The 19,806-nt window shown below is 59.1% G+C and overlaps 3 protein-coding genes across 4 annotated transcripts in view; 2 read left to right on the top strand and 1 right to left on the bottom strand.

The window, feature by feature from the left end:
• The window catches only part of IZUMO2 (IZUMO family member 2), a 10,692-nt gene extending 5,446 nt beyond the window's left edge, over positions 1 to 5,246 (top strand). The window contains exons 6-10 of the mRNA XM_012733515.1: positions 94 to 312; positions 1,621 to 1,772; positions 3,645 to 3,701; positions 4,463 to 4,589; positions 5,188 to 5,246. Of these exons, the coding sequence (XP_012588969.1) occupies positions 94 to 312; positions 1,621 to 1,772; positions 3,645 to 3,701; positions 4,463 to 4,589; positions 5,188 to 5,246 (614 nt within the window). The remainder of the gene's footprint in view (positions 1 to 93; positions 313 to 1,620; positions 1,773 to 3,644; positions 3,702 to 4,462; positions 4,590 to 5,187) is intronic.
• A 417-nt stretch (positions 5,247 to 5,663) lies between these two features.
• On the top strand, positions 5,664 to 7,518 carry LOC105854464 (zinc finger protein 135-like). The gene has a single exon (XM_012733626.1). It carries the CDS (start codon positions 5,849 to 5,851, stop codon positions 6,428 to 6,430), a length of 582 nt encoding a protein of 193 aa, XP_012589080.1. The 5' UTR covers positions 5,664 to 5,848; the 3' UTR covers positions 6,431 to 7,518.
• Positions 7,519 to 10,456: 2,938 nt separating this feature from the next.
• Positions 10,457 to 19,804, bottom strand: ZNF473 (zinc finger protein 473). Of its 2 annotated transcripts, none has more exons than XM_012733569.1 (5): positions 19,746 to 19,804; positions 17,280 to 17,478; positions 16,060 to 16,186; positions 14,648 to 14,737; positions 10,457 to 13,736 (listed from the first exon to the last, which is right to left on the bottom strand). In XM_012733569.1, exons 2-5 carry the CDS (start codon positions 17,286 to 17,288, stop codon positions 11,461 to 11,463), a joined length of 2,502 nt encoding a protein of 833 aa, XP_012589023.1. In that variant the 5' UTR covers positions 17,289 to 17,478; positions 19,746 to 19,804; the 3' UTR covers positions 10,457 to 11,460. The 2 variants fall into 2 exon arrangements, with proteins under 2 accessions (XP_012589023.1, XP_004694080.1); XM_004694023.2 differs by lacking the exon at positions 19,746 to 19,804 and adding an exon at positions 19,089 to 19,276.
• Positions 19,805 to 19,806: the final 2 nt, after the last annotated feature.

Below are 19,806 nucleotides of genomic sequence, written 5' to 3'. Positions count from 1 at the left end.
GGTGGGGGACCTGAGGGCTTGAGGGCGGTGGTCGGTGGTCGGACCACGAGGGGCTGAGCTTTGCTCTCTAACCCCTGTGCTCTTTCTAACCAGGGCTGTCACATACAGGCAAAACCGAAAACTCTTGCTGCAGTGAGATGGAGGTTTTGGAGTTTGTAAGGGGAAAGGAAAAGAAGTTTGATAAAGTTTATGACAAATTCCTCAATGTCTCCAGCCTTTACATGGGGGGAAGGGGGGGCTTCAGCTGGTGTCCAGCTCTCTCTCTGCCTGACTGGGTGCTCCTCAAGATTTGGGGACGCGACTCGCTCATCTGTAAAGACAAACCTTCCTGATTCCTGAAGCCACCGTCCAGAGAAACGAGCAACTAAGAGAGACCATCAGTTCCTGGCAAGGGAGGGGTGCACCCTGTAAAGACACTGCAGGAGGGCCCTCAGAACACCGAGGGACCCAGCGGTCATGTGGAGAATACAGAGGCCTTCCCTGCCTGAACGGTTCGCGCTCCAGCCTCGGGGTTCCTGACTAGGTTTGGATGGCATTCATGTAAATTTCTCCCTGCCTGATTTTTTTTTTCAAATATTTTTATTTATGCATACAAGAACTGGGGTACAGGTCAGAGGTGCAGGGTCTAAGAAGATTCACCAAAGATAGAGTGGGGAGCAGAACAGGCAGATCCACTGAAATTCACTGCTGAGGGGGGCAGAAGGAGACAGAAGAGGTCTCTGCACCCTATGGGTCACTCCTTCGCTGGGATTGAACCTCCCCGAATTCTTGCTACAAGTTGATCCAAGCCACCCCTCTGCCTCTCAGGATTTCAGTAATGAGTTGTTCTTGGGGAGGAAGAGGAGGTGATAAGAAAGGCGGGATTTAACCGAGGTCCAGTGCCAGCACAAAGCTTGAGGTGGGGGGGGGGGGCAGGCACTCAGAAGACATTGTTGAGTAAATGGGCAGGTGGTGGAGGCAAAACCCCCTAGTCGGTGTTGATATCTATACAGAAGGGCTTTAAAGGCCAGCGGAGGGGGATTGCGGGTTTTGCCAGGTTGTGGGACTGAAATCTCACATCTTTTATGGGTCCTTTTAGGTTAAGTGAGCAACTGTGCTCGAAGGGGGGTGGGAGTGGGGGAAGGAAACCTTGGCTCCAGCCTCAGTGCCTTCAGAACTTCGAATTTTTCAGTAGAAGTTGCGAGTCGAACTTACGGGTTGTGAAGTCTCTCCATAACTATTATAGCATCTAATTTATTTCCCATATGGCTGGCAGACCAAGACCCACTTTGCAATCATTATGGGGTGACTGTAGAATTGAGGGTACCAGAAGGGAGAGGGGAGGACAAAGTGGGGAGGGAGCACGGCAGACGAGGACTAGGATGTCTTAGTGGTGGGTGCAATACCTGAATGGGGTGATCTTGTACCTCTAAATCAGTGTTCAAAACCAGTGTCTCAATAAAAACACATTTAAAAGTTAAACTATATTGTCATCATATGTGGGGGTCAGTGAAGACGCTGGGTAACATGGGGATCTTCGCGGTGCCAAGCAGCCAGACTTTTCCAAAAGACCAAGTTTCCTTCAGCTACAAAGACGCTTTAAATTTAGAACACGTTCTATTCCCTCTGTTCTGCTGCCAGACTTCACTTCCCAGCATTCCGTCACCCTCCTCGGCGTTAGGCCGAAAGGAGCGTGCGCTGCGATGGTTTCTGGGAATTGTAGTCCTGCCGAGCGGCCGCCGTTAAAGCGCCGGGACAGCAAGCGCGCAGGCGCGTTCCGCGGCTTCCGGGCGGTGGGGAAGACCTGGCAGCTGTAACCTACCTGCACGCTGGACGCTCAGGTGAGTCCCGGCCGCCTCGGGAGCCCGAGCCGGAGAGGGCGCGGTTGGGTGCGGGGAGCCCAGTCAGCCTGGGCAGGAGGGGAGCGCGCAAGGGGCCGCGCCCCCCGCCGCTGTCACCCTACTGGTGGCCGTGTCCCAGCCCCGGGACCTGGGCGCCCGCTGTGAGCCGGAGTCCGAGGGCTCCCGGCGGGGGTGTGTGTCTTCCTGGGAAGAAACGGCCGGGGCCCATCCCGCAGCGACCCACGGGTCACAGAGCGTGGGAGCCGCGAATTGGGGTCCCCCTCAGAGGCGTTGGGGAGCCTCACGCGAAAGCCTCAGCTGCCCTGCGCAGCAGCGTCCTGGGTCTCTGGCCTCACCCTGAGCGTGGTCCTGGTGTCTTGTTTCCTGCCTCTGGTCCCCCCACCCGATCCCAACTATCTCCCCGCCCCCCCTACTCTGCATCTTTGTTCCCCATTTTATGGGTCTCTGTGCCACTCCCCTTCTCCCCCTTCAAATCAAGGTCATTCTCTTCCCTCATGATCACAGTGAGAAAGTTAGCACTGGTACAATACCCTTAGCTGGCTGGCAGACCTCCGCAGGCCGCTGACTCTCCCAGTAATGTCCTCACTGGCCGAAGAAAGGGCCGGCCCAGCACCCGGCCTCAGCTGACCCGGCTCCTCCAAGCTGGAGCAGCCCTCGGCCCTTCTTTGACCTTCCTGATCTTGGCAGTTCTGAAGGTTAGACTGTGTCCTTCCAGAAGCCCGTCTGGAGTCCCCAGGAACCGTGCCCAGTCCTTCTCAGGTCCGGGCCCCAGGATGTCCGTTTGCTCCATCCCTGGTCACCTTGACCTTGACCTCTCTGCGAAGCCGGTGTCTGCCAGGTCTCCCCCTCTGCAGACTTAGCCTCTTCTTTCTGGGATCAACACGGGACAGGAGGGAGCTAGGTCAGACTCCGGAAGGCTTTGCTCCTCGTTTCCTCACCCATTGGGCACCCTCTGGATTCAGCTTCCAGAGCTTGTCCCGCTCAGGCCAGGCTCTGAGACTTCTTACTCCTGAACGTCTGTGTCTTGCTGCTGCTGAAACAAAGCCCCGTCTTAGTGGTTAAACCACTTGGTGAACTCACCGCCTGGAGGGAGGCGGTGTGTGAAGGGTCCACTGGGCTGAAGTCGAGGGTTCGGCAGGGCCAGCCCCCTCCGGAGGCCCCAGGGCAGGGCCCTCCCGGACTTCCGGCTGTGGTGGCCGCAGAGATGCAGAGGAGTGGGCCAGGGGATCAGGACGTGGGTGGATCCTTTTGGGGTGACGGTGATGGAGTCCTGGGACTAGAAAGCAGTGATGATCCTTAATTAACTGCTTCTCTCTACACGGTTAAAATTGTCTGCTTTATAGTGTCTTTGACCATAACTAGATTTAAATGGTTAAGATGGCAGATATAGTATGTGGATTTTACCATAAAAAAACATTGAGCAAATATGTATTGTTTTTTTAAGTGTAAGAAACAAGAGAGGCCACGTTGGCTCTCTGGCCGGACTTCTGGGCTCAAATCCCGCCCTGACACTTGGTGTCCCTGTGACTTGCACGAGGGCCTTGACTCCTTGTGCCCTGATTTCCTCCTCCGGATAACCAGAGTTCCTGCCTCAAGAACTGTTTGTGGGCACAGGGAGCCGGACCCCGTGACTGCTGGTTGGTGCAGAACGGGTCCTGCAGCAGGGGGCCTGTCCTGGGCCCGGGGCCAGGGCCCGCTGACTCTGTCTCCGCGTGTCTGCCTGTCTGTCTGTGGGCCAGAACTGACCCTCCCTGCTCCGTTCCCCCTCCAGCTCCACAGACCCAGCCTGGACCTCTCTCCTAGCTGCTGAGAGCTGGGATCCCAGCCATGGCCACTGGGGCACTGGCGGCCGAGGACCGGGTGAGCCGGGTCCCCTCTCCTGTCCCTGCAGGAGCCTGAGGAGCTTCTGCACTGCTCCCCGCTACCGGAGAGGCCTTGACGGCAGAGCTCGGGGCTGGGGCAGAGAAGCGAGGGCCAGGGCCCTGTGCTGCGGCTGTTCGGGGGGACCTCGGACCTGTCATCTGGCGCTGGGGGAGCAAGCCCCAGGGCGGGCAGAGTGTTGTGCCCTCAGCGGAGATGTGGAGCTGTGATCCTGGTGCTAGGTGATGCGTAGCGACTGATGTTAAAGGTGAATGATTGGCCGATACCAAGAATCAGCCTCAGTGCTCAACGCCTGCTGGTCACCCGGACGTGAGCGGCACGCGGTAGCTTTGCTTCACCCCACACCTTATCCTTGGGGTCAGCATAGGGGTTGGGCCAGCATCTGGGTCTGGGGCGGAAAGGACTGAGGACTGTCTCTCGCACCCAGTGACCTGATGGCTTAAAAAAAAGCACCAGGTGCGCCCGCCCTCGGCGCTGGCCCTGCCTCAGCCCCCGGGCGTGAGCTCCCGCAGGCAGGCAGCGCCACCCACGAGGGCCGGGAAGGGCTTCCAGCCGAGGCCCCCAGGAGGCGTGTGAAGGGGGCGCAGTTTCACATTGTGCCAAGGCCCCTCGACCCCCCCCACTCCTTGGGCTCTTGTTCCAGTCCTGGCACAGTGTTCCAGCTGGTTCCACCAGTAGGGAGAGGCTCTTGGTTCTTCTGGAAGGATGTTTCCCCCCTCACTGGAAATTGGCCTTCGTAGGACTCGCTGGCCTTCACGGACGTTGCGGTGGACTTCACCCTGGAAGAGTGGGGCTGGCCGGGCCCCGGCCAGAGGGTGCTGTATCAGGACGTGATGCTGGCAAACTACCAGAACCTTCTCTCCCTGGGTGAGACTCACCCCCGACTCCCCAGGAAGCAGCAGGGAAGCACCCACACACACACCGGCCGTCCCCCTCAACCCGCCCTCCCCCTCACCTCTGTGCCTGGCTCCTGCCCACCTGCCACTTACTGCGGCTGGGGTGCCTCTTTCTCTCCTGGGGTCCCCCCGCCTGGCCTGTTTCTTCGCCAGCTCCTCCTAGATCCCCAGGGTCCCAGAGAGTCTCTAGCCTGTGCCCCCATTCTGTGCCCCCGTCTCCACGCGTGGTGACGTTCCCTATCCCATGGCCTGGGGCAGCAGGTGCTCCCTGGGTGTCCTCGGCTAGCGGAGCTTCTCCCCAAAACACATACACGCTTTTCCCCAAATGTGCCCCTGAGTCCTGTGCTCGCCCCCCCACTGGCTCCTGCCCACCCCAGGCCCCAGACAGTCACCACACCCCACTCTTCCGCTCTTCTGCTGTCCCTCTGGTCCCCCTCTCTGCTTGGCCCATGTCAGAGCCCCCAATTCAGAGCCCCTGGGCTCCATCCTCACCCCCTCTCCCCTTGACAACTGCTTGCCAGCCCCACCCCTTGCCCCGACTCTGCCTGCCCCTTCCTCTGTCCCCACAGCCCTGGCTCTGTCCTCGCCCCAGAGCCCCTGTCCACTTGCCCGCACGCTGCCTGCCTGAGGCAGCTTCACCAGTAGGGAGGGGGTCCGCTTCCTGGGCGACGGTGACAAACGACCACAGGCTGGGTGACTGGTTACCACAGTCATTCTCTCGCAGTTCTGGAAGCCAGAAAGGCAGCATCTAGGTGCGGGGGCTATGCCCCTCCTGCAGGCTCAACTTGAGCATCACAGAAAGGGCTTCCGTGGTGAGGTCAGGGCCGGTCTCTGGAAGGACCCACAGATGGGCGACCTCACAAGCTTGATCACTGGCCGCCCCAAGCGCATCCCCCAGCACACCAGCCCTCCCTGCAGCCCTGACACCCACGCTGTCTCCTGCCTTTCCAGGGACAGGACTCCCCGGTCTAAGCCCGACATGATCTCCCATCTGGAGCGAGGGGAAGAGCCTGGGATGGAGGAGAGAGAAGCCCGGCGAGTGACCTGTGCAGGTGGGTGCGGACCTGGCGGCCCCAGTCTCACCCACCAGTCTGGCCATCACTGTGAGCCATGGGCTCCTCCCTCATCAAACACTAGCCCTGCCATACTGGAGAGAAGCCATATAAATGCAATCAATGTGGGAAGTTCTACTCACAGGTTTCCCATCTCACCCGCCACCAGAAGATCCACATGGGGGAGAAGCCCTATCAATGTGGGGAGTGTGGCAAGGCTTTCTGCCACACCTCCTCCCTGACACAGCACCAGACCATTCACACCGGAGAGAAGCCATACAAATGTAATGAATGTGGGAAAACTGTCAGCCACAGATCATCCCTGACCCAGCACCAGGGTGTTCATACTGGAGAAAAACCCTATGAGTGTCCTGAGTGTGGCAAAGCCTTCAGCCACAGCTCATCCCTGACCCAGAACCAGAGGATTCACACTGGGGAGAAGCCCTACTGGTGTAATGAGTGCAGGAAAGTGTACACTCAGATCTCCCACCTCATGCGGCACCAGAGCATTCACGTGGGGGAGAGGCCCTATGTCTGTCATGAGTGTGGAAAGGCTTTCAGACACACTTTGTCCTTCACTCAACATCAGACAATTCATACCGGTGAGAAGCCCTACAAGTGTAATGAATGTGGCAAAACCTTTAGCCAGAACTCTTCTCTGACACGCCACCAGAGGATTCACATGGAGGAAAAGCCCTCTGAGTGTAAGGTCTGCGGGAAAGCTTATACACAGATTTCCCACCCCATTCAACACCAGTAGATTCACACCGGCGAGAAGCCATATGAGTGTGGTGAGTGTGGGAGAGCCTTCAGTTGGAGCACCCACCTCATTGAGCATCAGGTGAGAAGCCCTATAAGTGTGGGCAATGTGGGAAAATGTTCAGTCACAAGTTCCCTCACTCAGCATCAGAGGATTCACACTGGAGAGAAACCCTACGCCTGTAACGAATGTGGGAAAGCCTTCAGCCAGAGCATCCACCTCACCCAGCACCAGAGAGTTCATTCTGGAGAGAAGCCCTATAGATGTCACTGTGGGAAAACTTATGCCCAGATCTCAAACCTCATACAACACCAGAAAGTTCATATGGATGACAAACACTGTGTGTAGAGAACATGGAGAGGGTTTCAGCTGGAGTTCACACCTAGCTGAACACGGGCGACTTCACACTGTGCAGAATACCTGTGTCTACAGTGAAGCTGAAAAGGCCTTTGCTTGACGCCTGCAGCTTGGTAACTGTCAGACAACTCCCACAGACGAGCAGGCCTGTGCGGCACATGCTGGCTGTTCTGTTAGCTTCTGGCTAACTGCCACCTACACTGACTTCCTCCTGGGGAGGAACTACGACATGTTGAAAGTTGGTTTCTCTGTTTCCCAGAAGCTGTCTGCTGGGACAGCTTCTGATCGTATTAGGAGCTTCCCCAATGGGTTTGTCAACCCTGAAACAGAGAATGGGGTGTCCGGGGGCTGGTCTAAATGGGAAGCATCTCCATCTGTGATCTTTAATAAGAACTGGTCTCTTCGAGTCACTGTTATGTATTAATCATTCACAAATTGGAAGCTGAAAATTTGTAGATTCAAGTAAAAGTCTCCAGATACACATAACTGAACACCTGCTGGCTGATTTTGTTTTCCTCAAAGTTTTAAGCTGCAAATGTCACTGGACAATCTACAGGGTTAAACACCAACTTTGCTTCACATGCTTATCACCATGTTTTATATCCTGTTGTTAGTATCTTTGACAAATCTTCAGGATTTTTGCTCTTTAAAACATCCCTAGTGGGATAGGGTTAAAGTTTCAGCACTGTTAATCTATCACCAGCCACTGGCATGAGTTCGATCCCCAACCAGGGGGACATGTAGAGTCCCCTGGCCTACAACCCAGTTCTGTGCAAAAATAAATAAAAAACAAGCTCTCGTGATTCATGAACACACTTTAAAAGAAAAAAAAAAAGGATAATTTGGGACATGTAGAGAAGTATGAACTAAAAACCAGTTCCCCATAATTCTATAGACTGGAGAGACCCTGCAGTCATTTAGGGTTGTCTGTTGTTTGTAATCATTCTGGGTAGGTTTTACTCTATTTCATAGCCATATTTTTATTCTTTTTAAGGTTTATTATTATTATTATTTATGCACACAAGTACTGGGGTGTGGGCCAGAGATGTGGGGGGTGAGAGGATTCACCACAGAGAGTGGAATGCAGAACAGGCAGATCAACTGAAATTCACTGTTGAGGGGAGGAATAGGGAGACAGGAGAGGTCTGCTGCACCCTGTGGGTCACTTCCTTGGCTGGGGATCGAACTCATGCTGCAGGGGCTGCAGACAGCTTCATAGTGCTGAGACTTAACCCCTGCACCATCAGTCATAATTTTAAATACTGACCTTTTTGAATAAAAAGCAAAAGTCCTGCCTTCACCTACAAGACCTATTTTTATTTTTTCATGTTTCCATCCAAATATTTGAAAATAAATGTTATTTTATTTCGTTGTAATCAGTGTAGAAATAATATTGGCTTCTCTCTTTTTGGAAAAAAAGCACTTCCCCTTGTCCCCACACACACCTCTTACTCAGTATTATTCGAGCTTATCATATCTCATCAATGACTGTGGACTGGCGTTTAAGCCCAACCCCTCTTTAGACTTTGTACTGACTGCTACAGGGTGAATTTTCCCAACTATGAATACTGCTTTTTAAAAAAAGTAATTATTTATGCACATTAAGAACTGGGGTGCAGGCTAGAGATGTGGGGGTGTGAGGCCTTACCAGAGTAGGGAGCAGGACAGGCAGATCAGAGATTAATTGTGAGATTAATGAAATGTTGGTGAGTTTATTGATGTTTTGTCTTCTTTGGCTGCCTTTTTATGCTCTTTGCCTAGTTTTAATTGGGCTACCTTTTTGTATTGACTTATAGGAGCAACTCTATATATTAACACATATTAATCCTTCAGCATATATGTTATTAATATTTTCTGTTTTTATTTCCCTCTCAATTTTGTGGTGTAGTTTGCTATTCAGAACTCAAAAATGTTTAGATATGCAGATCTGTTTGTGTGGTCTTTTGTAGTAATCAGACTTAGTAGCATGCTGGAAAAAGGCTTTCCTGAGTCCCAGGATCATTTAGATTTCTACATTTTGCTTTTTTATGGTTTGTGGTATGAAGAAGCAAACCGTATTTTATAGACTGATGGAATTGAAAAGTTCCGGCCTTCAGGCACAGCTGTATCCAGGTGACGTGTCAGGTCCGCCGTCCCTGGTTAAGCTCACTCCCAGCAGGGTCTCCCCTCGCGGTGGCCCAGTGGCCGCCCTGGGCTTCCCTTCCACGGCTGCCACAGCGCAACACGAAGCCAGCACCTGTTTGTCCTACCCCTCCCCTCACACCCAGTAACCAACTCTTCTTTCAACCGTCGCATCAAGCCGCTTCTCACCTCTCCAGCACTCCCACCATCCTTCTTTCCCCGACTATTTTAGGTGCCTGCTCACTGCCCCCCAATTTCTACCCCTGTCCCTAGTCGGTCTTGTCACAACAGAGCAGTTCAGGGAGTCCTGCTGGAAAATATGGCCCTTTAAGTCACCTCCCCCCCAAAGCCCTGCAGCAGCACCGCATCCCCCCAGTGAAAGGCAACACCCCACGCCCCCCGCCCCTCCTCCGACAGCGCCGCCCTGCTGGCCTGCTGTTCCCGATGCACCAGGTCTGTGAGGTGCCTGTGCTGCCGCCCTGCCCTGTGCCTGGGACCCTTCTTGCAGAGACGCTTGTTAAACAGCTTCTTCTCTTGGGGCTGTGTCAGGGGCCACACCCCGACCTCCACACGCTGACAAGACGCCCTCAGGTGTCCCTGTGGCTTAGCAGCACCTGGCTGGCAACCCGCGGGGGCTGCCCTGCAGCATCGCTGTGCGGCCCCTGCAGTTTCTCACTGCTCCAGAGGCTGCAGATGTGAGGTGCAGCTGTGGTGGGGTCAACGTGAAGGGGGACAGGAGGGTTGAAATAACCACCCTGAGGAAAATAATACAGTTCCAGCTGCGACTGCGGCCAGAGCTGGGCCACGTCTTTGAGAGTGGGGAGCGGACAACACGCCGTCCGTGGGGGCCTCCTGTGGCGTGACCGACGCCCCATCTCAGGGCCAGCTGAACGGTGGCCGTGGCCCACGCATTCCCTTTCCCAGTACAAGCCCCGCCACAGGCACCCATGGCAGGCAGGACCTGCGCTCGCCAGCGTCTGGCCCGGTGCCTGGCGTGAGCTCAAAGAAGCAACTTCTGCCTTTAGACTCAAAACTTTAATTAGAGAACCAGCACACGTACGACAGCATTTCTCCACCAGCCACACAGAGAGGGCCCCTCTCCACGAGCGACAGGCCTCTGTCCCCACAGCCGCCCCAAGGCTGCCAATCTCCCACCAGCCTCGATCTCTATCTTGGGGTCTCAAAACACACTCAATGGGCTTATCAAAGCGAACCCCTCCTCTGCCCGCCTGCCACACTGGCACACAGCGGGCCCCGCGGGCAGGGGGTTAAATGCTGGGTCGTGGCCAGCAGCCTGCGTCCCACCGTGGGCCCAACACGTCCCTGGCTGCAACGAAGCTAAGCAGCTGTGAGGCTGCCAGTGTCAAGCACACCCCTAAAATGTCTTAGCACCAGTCACGAGATATTCAAGGTGTCAGCGTCTCAGTCTTCACCATGCCTGTCTGTTTCGGCAGCGAGCAGCTCCCGGGCCCGAGAGGATGCAGGAGCCGGAGTGAGGCGCCGCCACAGAGGGGGCTGCTCTCGGGGTTCTTGAGACTCTCTGGGCACAGCCAAGGTGAGTGGTGGATCCCAGGCTTCCAGTGAGGGTTTGCACCCTTGGGTTCCCAGAACTTGCTGTGATGTGAGCAATGTGGTAGCTGAAGATGTTACTTATCCACGAAAATGGAGCCCCTGAAAACAGATCAGGGTCACTGATCTCTTCAGTGTGAGAAGCTTCGAGGCAAAGGCAGGATTTTATTCCCAGCCGTGATACCTAGCAGAGCCCCCGGGGAGCAGCACGTGCCCCCCAGCTCCCGACTCTCCAGACCCGCCGCTAATCCCAGTCCCGTGCTGAGCGACACCTTTAAGGGGGTTAAGGTAAGAGGTGGCATGTAATGGGGAGGGGCCTGGGAGAAGCTGCTCGCCCCTTGGCGTCAGGTTAATAGCCCTTCTTGGCTTTCTGTGGGTCAAGCAAGCAAAAAGTAGAGCGGAGATGGAGGGAGGGACGAAAAGACTTGACTGAGAAAAGGAAGTTGGGTTCTCGGAACTGAATTAAGCAGAGCGCGTTTTGGAGAAACATGTCGGCAGCCACAGGGAGTGAACATCAGGAAGAACATTACCCACAGCACGTCACAACGGCCAGTTCTTCCGCTGGAACCACAAGGCCGCTTCCGTCCCCCCACGGCTTCCTGCGCCCACCTGGCCACGTGCTACATGCTGGGTGCTGGGGCCTCGTGCTTCTGCATCAGCCCTCAAAGGGCCCCGAGGTGGGCCAAGTGTCGTCATGCCCATTTTACAGATGCGGACCGGTGACTCTGCCCAGGCCGCCCAGGAAGATTTAGCTGGGCTTCAGCTCGGTGGACACTGGCGCCCACCGCTGAATTCTGCCCCCGGCCCTGTCCGTTTCTGTGCTTCCACTGTCTTAATGAAACGGAAACTCGTGACCAACCTTTATTGACACCGACATGCTGCTGAGGGAGGGGAGGCTCGCCAGGAGAGGATTCCAACTTCCGGCCTTAGCCACCTGCGCCAGGGTCTGGGGCGCCCTCCCCCGCCCGACGGGGAGAGGGCCACTAGGGCAAGGGCTGAGTGTGGCCCCGCTGGTGCCGGCTGAGGCCCGAGCAGCAGCGAAAGGCCTTCTGGCAGTGCTGGCACTGGTACGGCTTCTCCTGGGTGTGGATCCTGCGGTGCTGCGTGAGGTGGGCGCCGAGGCTGAAGGCTCTGCCACACACGTCGCAGGTGTGGGGCCGCTCCCCGCTGTGCGTCCTCTCGTGCTGCGTCAGGTTGGCCTTCTGGGTGAAGGCCTTCCCGCACTGGGCACACAGGTAGGGCCTCTCCCCGGTGTGCACCCGCAGGTGCACGGCCAGGCACGAGCTCTGGCTGAAGGCTTTCCCACACTGCTGACAGACGTAGGGCTTGGCCCTGGTGTGGACGCGCAGGTGCCGCGTGAGCCGGGCGCCCAGGCCGAAGGCTTTTCCGCAGTCGCCACACACGTGGGGCTTCTCGCCCGTGTGGATTCTCTGGTGCTTCGTCAGGCACGAGTTCTGCTGGAACCTCTTCCCGCACGCTTGGCATTCGTAGGTCCTCCCGGCGTGCGCTTTCTGGTGCTGACTGAGGTAGTGGCTGTGGGCAAAGGCCCTGTCGCACTGGCTGCACTTGAAGGGCTTCTCCGCGCGCCCTGGCAGGGGGGCGCCTCGCCGGGAGCCGCTCTTAGAGGGGCGCTCGCCGGTGTGGACGGCCTGATGCCTGGCGAGGGAGGCGCCGCGCAGGAAGGCTCTCCCGCAGCGCCCACACTCGTGCAGCCCCGAGCGGGTCCCCGGCTGGCCGGCCAGCCGCGCGCTCTGCCCAGCGGCCTCCCCCGCCCGGGGGCCCCCAAAGGGCTTCGCCCTGGTGTGAATCCGCTCGTGCTGGCTCAGGTACTTCCGGCAGCTGAAGGTCTTCTCGCACGTCTGACACTTGAAGCACTTCGCCTCGATCCTCAGAGGCTCCCTCAGGCCTGGGGCCTGACCCGCGGAGTCCCGGCCCCCGTCGCCCCCCGGCGGCCCCCTGGCGTGAAGGCTCTGGTGGCAGGTGAGGGTGGAGCGGCAGGTGAAGCGCTCGCCGCACTCCTGGCACTCGTAGGGCGTCTCCACAGCGTGGACCTGCTGGTGCTGGGCGAGGTGCTCGCGGCAGCCGAAGGCCTCCTTGCACTGGGGGCAGCCGTAGGGCTTCTCTGCGGCGTGGGTGGCCTGGTGCCGCATCAGGTGCGAGGGCCGGCTGAAGCTCTTGACACACTGCTGGCACCTGTGGGGCCGGTAGCCCGTGTGCACCCGCTGGTGCTCGCGCAGGTGCGTGACGCGGGAGAAGGCTTTGCCGCACTCGCCGCACGCGTGCGGCTTCTCCCCGCCGTGGGCCCGCTGGTGGGTCTTCAGCGCTGAGGCGTGGCTGAAGGCTTTCCCACACTTGTCACACGCATGAGGCTCCTCCTGTCCTGCGGGCACAGGCCGGGCCCCGCCGGGCTCCTGCCGCTCGGGGGCCGCCCGCGCGTGGCTCTTCTGGTGCTGGAGGAGGCGCGTCCTGAGGCTGAAGGTGGCCTCGCACTCGGCACATCCGTAGCGCGGCCGAGCGGGGGTCTTCCGACGCGGGCCGAGGCGGACGGCTCGGCCGGGACTGTCCCGGGGCTCGTCGCACTGCTCGGTGGCGCTGCGGTGCGCGTCCGGGAGCCCCGCCAGCTGCGGGCCGGGCCCCGCGGCGTGCCCCCTGCTCGTGCTCTCCGGGGGGGTTTCTCCAGAGCGCGCCTCCTGCTGCCTCAGGCGCGTCTCCGGGCGGAGCTCCTGCCCGTGTGTGTCATACACGCAGGCTCTGTAGCCCGCCCGAGGCAGGGGCAGCAGGCGGCAGGGGCTCTGGCCCTCCTGGGGCGGGGCCGGGCTCTCCCGCGGGCGCGGGGCCCAGGGCTGGCTGAGGTGGTGACTCTGGCCGAAGCCCGTCCCGCGCTCACTGCATCCGTCGGGCTGGGCCCCGCCCGAGCGGCGGCCCACGGCGCTCCCACACCCCGGAGACCGGGCTGCTGCGGGGCTCCGCTCGGGCAGGCCGTGCAGCATGAAATCCTCGCCTGTGAACAGGAGGGGCTGGGGACTCGGGCCTCTCCAGAATCTGTGACTCTTGCGCTCCGTGGGGCTGCCCCTGGTGACAGCGTCAGACTTCAGGACGCTCTCCGGATCTTCTAGGAAACTAGCCAGCCAGCTCTCGCCCGTGCCGGCTTCTCCCGGGCTGGGGCTCATGAGGTCCTCCACGGGAAACGTGCCCACCATCCCCAGGGACAGTCCCTCCACGAAGTCCTGCGGCAGAGAGGTCTTGGCCTCAGCCACATCTGAAAGAGAAGAAAGTGCCGATGGCTCCTGTCGCCCAGGGTGAAGAGACAGCAGCCACTCGCGAGTGCAGCCCATCTGTCACGGGCAAAGGAGAAGGCCCAGGGTGTGACCTGGCTGCGGCATCCCCAGGAGCAGAGCTGTTTCAGGAGGGCAGCCGGCACCAGGAGGCCCGGGACTCTCCGCGGGACTCATGCTGCTCAGGGGCGGGGTGACCGGCCGCAGACACCTTTGGTCACCCCTGTGGGAAGCCACACTCGTGTCAGGAGCCGGAGGCCGCAGCCACAGGGTCCTCGACGGTTCCTTTGAGTGCCCCTGCCAGCCGGCAGGCAGCTGAGACCAACTGTCAGCCGTGTCTGTGGCCTCCCCGTGAGGGCCCCTCCCTCGGGCTAGCTAGAGATCCAGAGCCAGGAAAAGCCTCCCGTGCTGGAGAAGGCCGGTCTCTGCTCCCCCTGCGGGGGAAGGCCCGTCTCTGCTCTCTCCCCCTGGGGCTGTCTGGACAGGGGAGTCGCTGGGACTCCCCGCTCCCTGACCTGAGCCTCCAGGAGGGCCTGGGCCTGGGAGAGGACAGTCAGGCCAGGCACGAGTTAACAGATGAGGCGGCTCCTGTGGCCCAAGGGCCAAGTGGGGCCAGTAGCCTGGGGGATATGGCGCTCAGAGGCACAGGAAGAAGGCGACAGAGGCGCCCCCCTGCTGAGTCCGAGGGCTCGCGGAGAGAGAAGAACTGAAGGCTGAGCAGAAGGGACAGGCGGGCACGCAGCTCCCGGGAAGCAGGGGACAGAAGCCAGTGAGTGGGGTGTCAACTCCAGAATGTGGGTGTTGCAAGATCTGGATGAAGTTCTGAGGACAAAGCGCACCCAAAGGACCTCACCGCCCTCACCGTGGGCATGGGGGGCCCCTCCCCACCTCTCACCTGGGCCCGCGGCTTCCAGGCTTCCTGTCGGCTGCGCATCCAGCTCTTTCGCACCGTCCAGGTGGGCAGTCAGACTGGGTCTGGGGGGGTCTGTGGGGACAGAGACTGTCATCCACCAGGATGTGGGGGCACCTCCAGCGGAGCCGTGGCCTCCTGACAGGCAGACGCTCATCCCGAGTGCGCTCCTGGGCGCCAGGGCTGCGGCCCCGTTGGGCTCCTGGTCTGGCCGAGGGACCCAGGCAGAGCAGAGCAGAGCAGGGCAGCGCGCCACAGCCGGGTCGGGCACCAGCACCCGGAGGGGCTCAGAAGCGGCGAGCAGGCTGCCCGCGGAGGGGCCCAGGCGTGCCCCCCCCCGCTATGGACACGCAGCCCCCCCCCGGGCTCCAGGACCAGGCTGGTGACCTCAGACCCTCCAGCAAGGGGCAGAGTCTAGCCAGGGCTGTGTGCGTGGGAGGGGGACACAGGTGGGCTTGCTGGGGCCGCCCCCCGGCGTGAGAAGGGGGGGCAGGTGGGGGGCTTGCTGGGGCCGCCCCCCGGCGTGAGAAGGGGGGGCAGGTGGGGGGCTTGCTGGGGCCGCCCCCCGGCGTGAGAAGGGGGGGCAGGTGGGGGGCTTGCTGGGGCCGCCCCCCGGCGTGAGAAGGGGGGGCAGGTGGGGGGCTTGCTGGGGCCGCCCCCCGGCGTGAGAAGGGGGGGCAGGTGGGGGGCTTGCTGGGGCCGCCCCCGGTGTGAGAAGCGAGACCCGCTCCAGAGCGTCAGCGCCCCGCCTGCCGCACCTCACTCTGGAGCGCTCCAGGCGGGCTGGGCGTGCCCGTCTCAAGCGTCTGCCCCAGCTGGGGCGCCTGTGGGGGCGGCACCGGGAGCGGGGACCCGGCACTCGCGGGGGCACCCCAGCCTGCTGGGCTGCAGGCCGCCATCGGGCTTGCAGGGAAGGTGAGTGCTTCTACCGCGACGGCGGCCCAGCAGCCAGAAAGCCACCCACGCCGGCCCGAGCTGCGCGGGGGCCCTCGGCAGCTGGGGGGCCACCAGCCGCAGTCAGTGGCAGTCGCAGCACGGGAGTTTCAGGTGTGCAAGCTTTTTTCATTTTCGTAATTACTACTTTGCTTTTGGGGAAAGAAGGCCTGAGGAACCAGGCGGGGAAGTGAGTCCGCCAGGCTGACAGGGACACGAACGGGGAGCTGGGCGACGTGCCCTGGCGCCGCCCGGGACCCGTGCAGGCGGTCAGGCCCAGTGAGCGGCACCACGGCCTGCAGGCTAACACGGCTACAAGGCTGGTGTCTGGGAACCCCAATTTCGCCTCCCAACATCGACTCCGGCCTTCCCTAACTGATAAGGGGGTGCCCCGGGTGATGGGAGCCACGGTGGCACCTCGCAGGGCAGAGGCCGCCTGTCCCCAGGCTAGGGGTGGCACTTACTGAGCAGGAAGAGATTCTGGTAGTTGTCCAGGGCCGTGTCCCAGAACAGGTCCCCCTGATCCGGCCCCAGCTGCTCCCAGTCCTCCAGGGTGAAGTCCATGGCCACGTCCTTTAGGGTCACAGACTCCTGAAATGCAACGTCTGTCCGTCACTGCAAGGCCGGGCACCAGGGCCGATGGCTCTCCGCCCCCGCCCAGCCGGCACTCAGGTGCCAGGGCTGTGGCAAAGGTCATCTCGTGGGAACCTGGACTCCTAAGAGTGGACAGCCCTGTGTTCTGCGGGCCAGGACGGTGTCCTGGAGCAGGCACGGTGGCGCCCAGGCCCCATGCAAGGCTGAAGTCCAGGCTGGCTGACCCCAAAGTCCATCTAGGCTGGTGTTGCCTTCTCGTAGTGACTGCTCACACCTGAAGACGTGACCTCTGTCACAGGCGAGCACAGCTACACAGAGCAGACCCATGGATCATCCGCCAGTTTGAGTCCCTGCTGACCTTTGTCCACTTACAATCGTTCTCCCTCCCCTTTCTTTTTCACTGGTTAGTCCCCACCATCTGACCCCACCTGCCAAAACTCAGTATTACTGGTAATGCGGTTTTGTTTTGTTTTGTTTTTAAGGATTTATTTATTTATGCATATAGAACTGGGGTACAGGCCAGAGGTGCAGGGGCGGCGAGAGGCTTCACCAGAGACAGAGTGGGGAGCAGAACAGGCAGATCGACGAAGTACACTGCTGAGGGGAGCAGCGGGCGGGTCAGGAGAGGTCTGCTGCACCCTGTGAGTCACCTCTGGGGCAGGGATCGAACTTGCACTGAAGCAGATGCAGTGAGTTTGCAGTGCTGCGTCCTAGCCCGTTGCGCCACCAGGGAGGGCCCTAATGCAGTTTTATTTTTTTTAAAAGATTTATTTATTTATGCATTTAGAACTGGGGTACAAGCAAGAAATACAGGGGTGATGAGAGGAGTCACCAGAGACAGAGTGGGGAGCAGACAGGCAGATCGACTGAAACCCACTGCTGAGGGGAGCAGCGGGGAGACCGAAAAGTTCTGCTGCGTCCCGTGGGTCACTCCCTGGCCAGGAATCAAACTCATGCTGCAGTGGCTGCGGACAGCTTTAACCCAGTCTACCACCAGGGAGGGCCCACCAGGAACGCAGTTTTGCTGACACCAAAGAGGCAGCTCTAGCCTCTGGGGATGATGGGTTAGGACAGAGACCCCTAGACTCACCTCAGTCATAGCCAGCTGGGGGTTGGGGGTCAGAGTCCTGGCTTAAGCTCCCCCTCCTTTCCCACCACGTTTCCGGCCGGCAGGGCTGCAGGAAGGACAAGAGAGCTGGGGGAAAGCCTCTCTTCCTCCTAGGGCTGACTCCCTGGCCATGCTGGATGCTCCTCCAAAGTGTCTCCAGGTAGGAGAACGGTCCAGGTCCCTGCGAGAACCACAACTGCGTTTACTGAAACCCCCAGGCCCTCAGTTCCACGGCGCAGCCCGCCAGCCGCGTGACCAGCGTCCTCAGCGCGAGCAGCGGAGCGCTCGGGAGTCGGCCACAAGGCTCTAGCATCCCTGAGGGACCTGGTCTGGCTCGCCAGTGTCGGCACAGCACGGTGCCTGGCCACAGCAGGTGCTTTTTCTATAGCTTTAACAGAACAAAACATCTTTCGCCTCTAAGGCCACATTCCTGGGCATCCTGGTGATCAGCTCTAGGATTTCAACCAGTGTCCAAACCGCTATGCAGGACCCACAGCAACGAAGGGAGCCTCCATCAACAGGGCTCCTCACGCACAGATGGAGCGAAAGGAAAGCTCCGCGACACTGCTCTCCGCTCCCACCAGGCAGGCAGCACCGAGCAGCTTTCTATTCTGGTCTCTTTTTTACTTTGTGGGGGAAAAAAAAAAAAGGCCACTGACCAGTGAGCCGCACTCCCCCGGCAACACAGGTTATTATACAGAACTACAAAAGCAAAGCACCAGACCGTGGGTTTTCCCCACACATCTGCAGCCGCCATATTTCCCAAGGAGTCTGGAACATTCAAAGCATTCCCTGTCACAAAGCAGCGAGCACAGGGGCCACAATGCTTAGGCCTCTGGAGCAGATAAAATTTGAAATTCAAAACATGTCCAGATTTTGAAAAAGTGACCCATGTGGTTGCTGGCTGAGCTTCACTGAAATCACAGTGAACAAAACCTATGCTCAGACTCTCCGACCAAATGAGTGGATACCAGTGGGGGGGGGCAGGTAAAAGGGGCCCGCGTGTGAAGGGCGCGTGCACAAGCGTGCGTGTGGCCCACTCGAGGTCTCAGCGGGGGAGGTGACGTGCTCTCAACACGTTGGCTTATGATGTTTATGATCAAGGGCGGCCGTGCAGCGCGGGGCAGGGAGCATCCTGCAACGGAACCCGCCGGTATTTCCAGAGCCAAGAGGGAACAGAGACCTAGGGAGGAAGATTAACGTGTATATATCACAGTCTGGTCAGGAACCTGTAAAAATGTTTGATTTTGAGTTTTCAAGATTTTGTGACCGCTGAGAAGGGAAGATGCTAAACCAGAACAAGTCTACCTTACTTGCGGCTTTCCAGTGGCCGCTGGTGGCGGGCAGGGCTTGGAAGGAAGACTCTCTGAAGTGGGAAATTTCACCTACCAATTCTAGTCTACTTCCTGCCTAGGAAACATTCTACAGCTTGCAGCTCCAGGGCTGCATTCCCATGGCTTTAGAGAGTTAAACCCATTTAAAGCTCCCCTCTTCGATGGGGAAGCACACTCCAGTCCCCTACTGCCCTCACCCCTGACAGGTTTGGTTCTTCAGCTGAGTTAAAACCTGTCTGCATAGGGTCCACTTCCCACACACTCCCAGCCCTGGGAGGGGCTGGAATGACGCTCCAGGTCACCCAGGGTTCAGTGACCTGAACCCAACAAATAGGGAGCTGAAAACTCCCGAGTCTGAAGGCAGGGTGACCCTCTTTGCACTTCATTTTCCACAGGTCCAAAAGAGCAAACAAACAGGTCTGCAATTCTCAAAACCAACAGGCTCTGGAATCCAGACCTGTATCCACAAATTGGTGGTAAACTTAACCCAAAATTTGCCACAGGGTAGAGACGGTCTTGATTCCTTCCGGTGTGAATATTCGCGCCTTGCTTGAGAAACTGATTTCCAAGAGCTGTCCCGGATCGCCCCGGAGGGTGCTTGATTATGAAATATGTGCCCGACTGACATTCTAAAATCTAAAAAGCTTGTTTCCCAGCAGACCGTGGTGCCACGGGGTATCCAACAATTCGACGGGCTGCACTGAATATTTCTCCGCTGTCGCCTAGGATAAGGCAGAAAACGCAAGACCAAGGCGGGCCTGGCGCACAGTGGGGGCTGCCCGCGAGTGGCCAAATGCTTGGCCCCCCCGACGGGGTCCCGCGTCCCGAAGGTCTGGCCGGCCCCGCCACGGCTTCAGGCAGCTCAGCCCCTTTCAGCCTCAGTTTCTCAACCAACAACAAAATAAATCGAGCCGCCTCAGGGCTGCGGTGAGGGCCGGAAACCACCTGCGAAGAGCCAGGCCCCTCGCGGGCAGGGGTGCAAGACTCCGCCGGGAGCCCCATCGCGACGCGCCGTCGCCGACGTCGCCCCCCAGGCGTGGCGGCGCCCCCCAGGAAGGACGCGGCGCCCCAGCCTCCGGAGTCCTCGGCGCTCCCGGCCTCGGCGTCGCCTCACCTCGAGACCGCAGTCCGCTGGCTTAACAGACGTGACCCCGCCCCGAGACAGCCGGACACCC

Source organism: Condylura cristata, unplaced genomic scaffold, assembly GCF_000260355.1.
Source record: "Condylura cristata isolate star-nosed mole 26May11 unplaced genomic scaffold, ConCri1.0 scaffold00041, whole genome shotgun sequence".
NCBI classification, from domain to species: Eukaryota; Metazoa; Chordata; class Mammalia; order Eulipotyphla; family Talpidae; genus Condylura; species Condylura cristata.
Note: the sequence above shows the minus strand (reverse complement) of the source record. Positions and strands in the feature narration are given on the sequence as shown.

What these genes read in the sequence shown, in the direction of transcription:
- ZNF473 (XM_012733569.1), bottom strand. An exon ending in CCAGAATCTCTTCCTGCTCA is followed by an intron (nt 14,738 to 16,059) that starts GTAAGTGCCACC and finishes CTGTCCCCACAG; the next exon opens with ACCCCCCCAGACCCAGTCTG. An exon ending in CCTGGAAGCCGCGGGCCCAG is followed by an intron (nt 13,737 to 14,647) that starts GTGAGAGGTGGG and finishes CTTCTCTTTCAG; the next exon opens with ATGTGGCTGAGGCCAAGACC.
- LOC105854464 (XM_012733626.1), top strand. Translation starts at nt 5,849, where the DNA reads ATGGGGGAGAAGCCCTATCAATGTGGGGAGTGTGGCAAGGCTTTCTGC.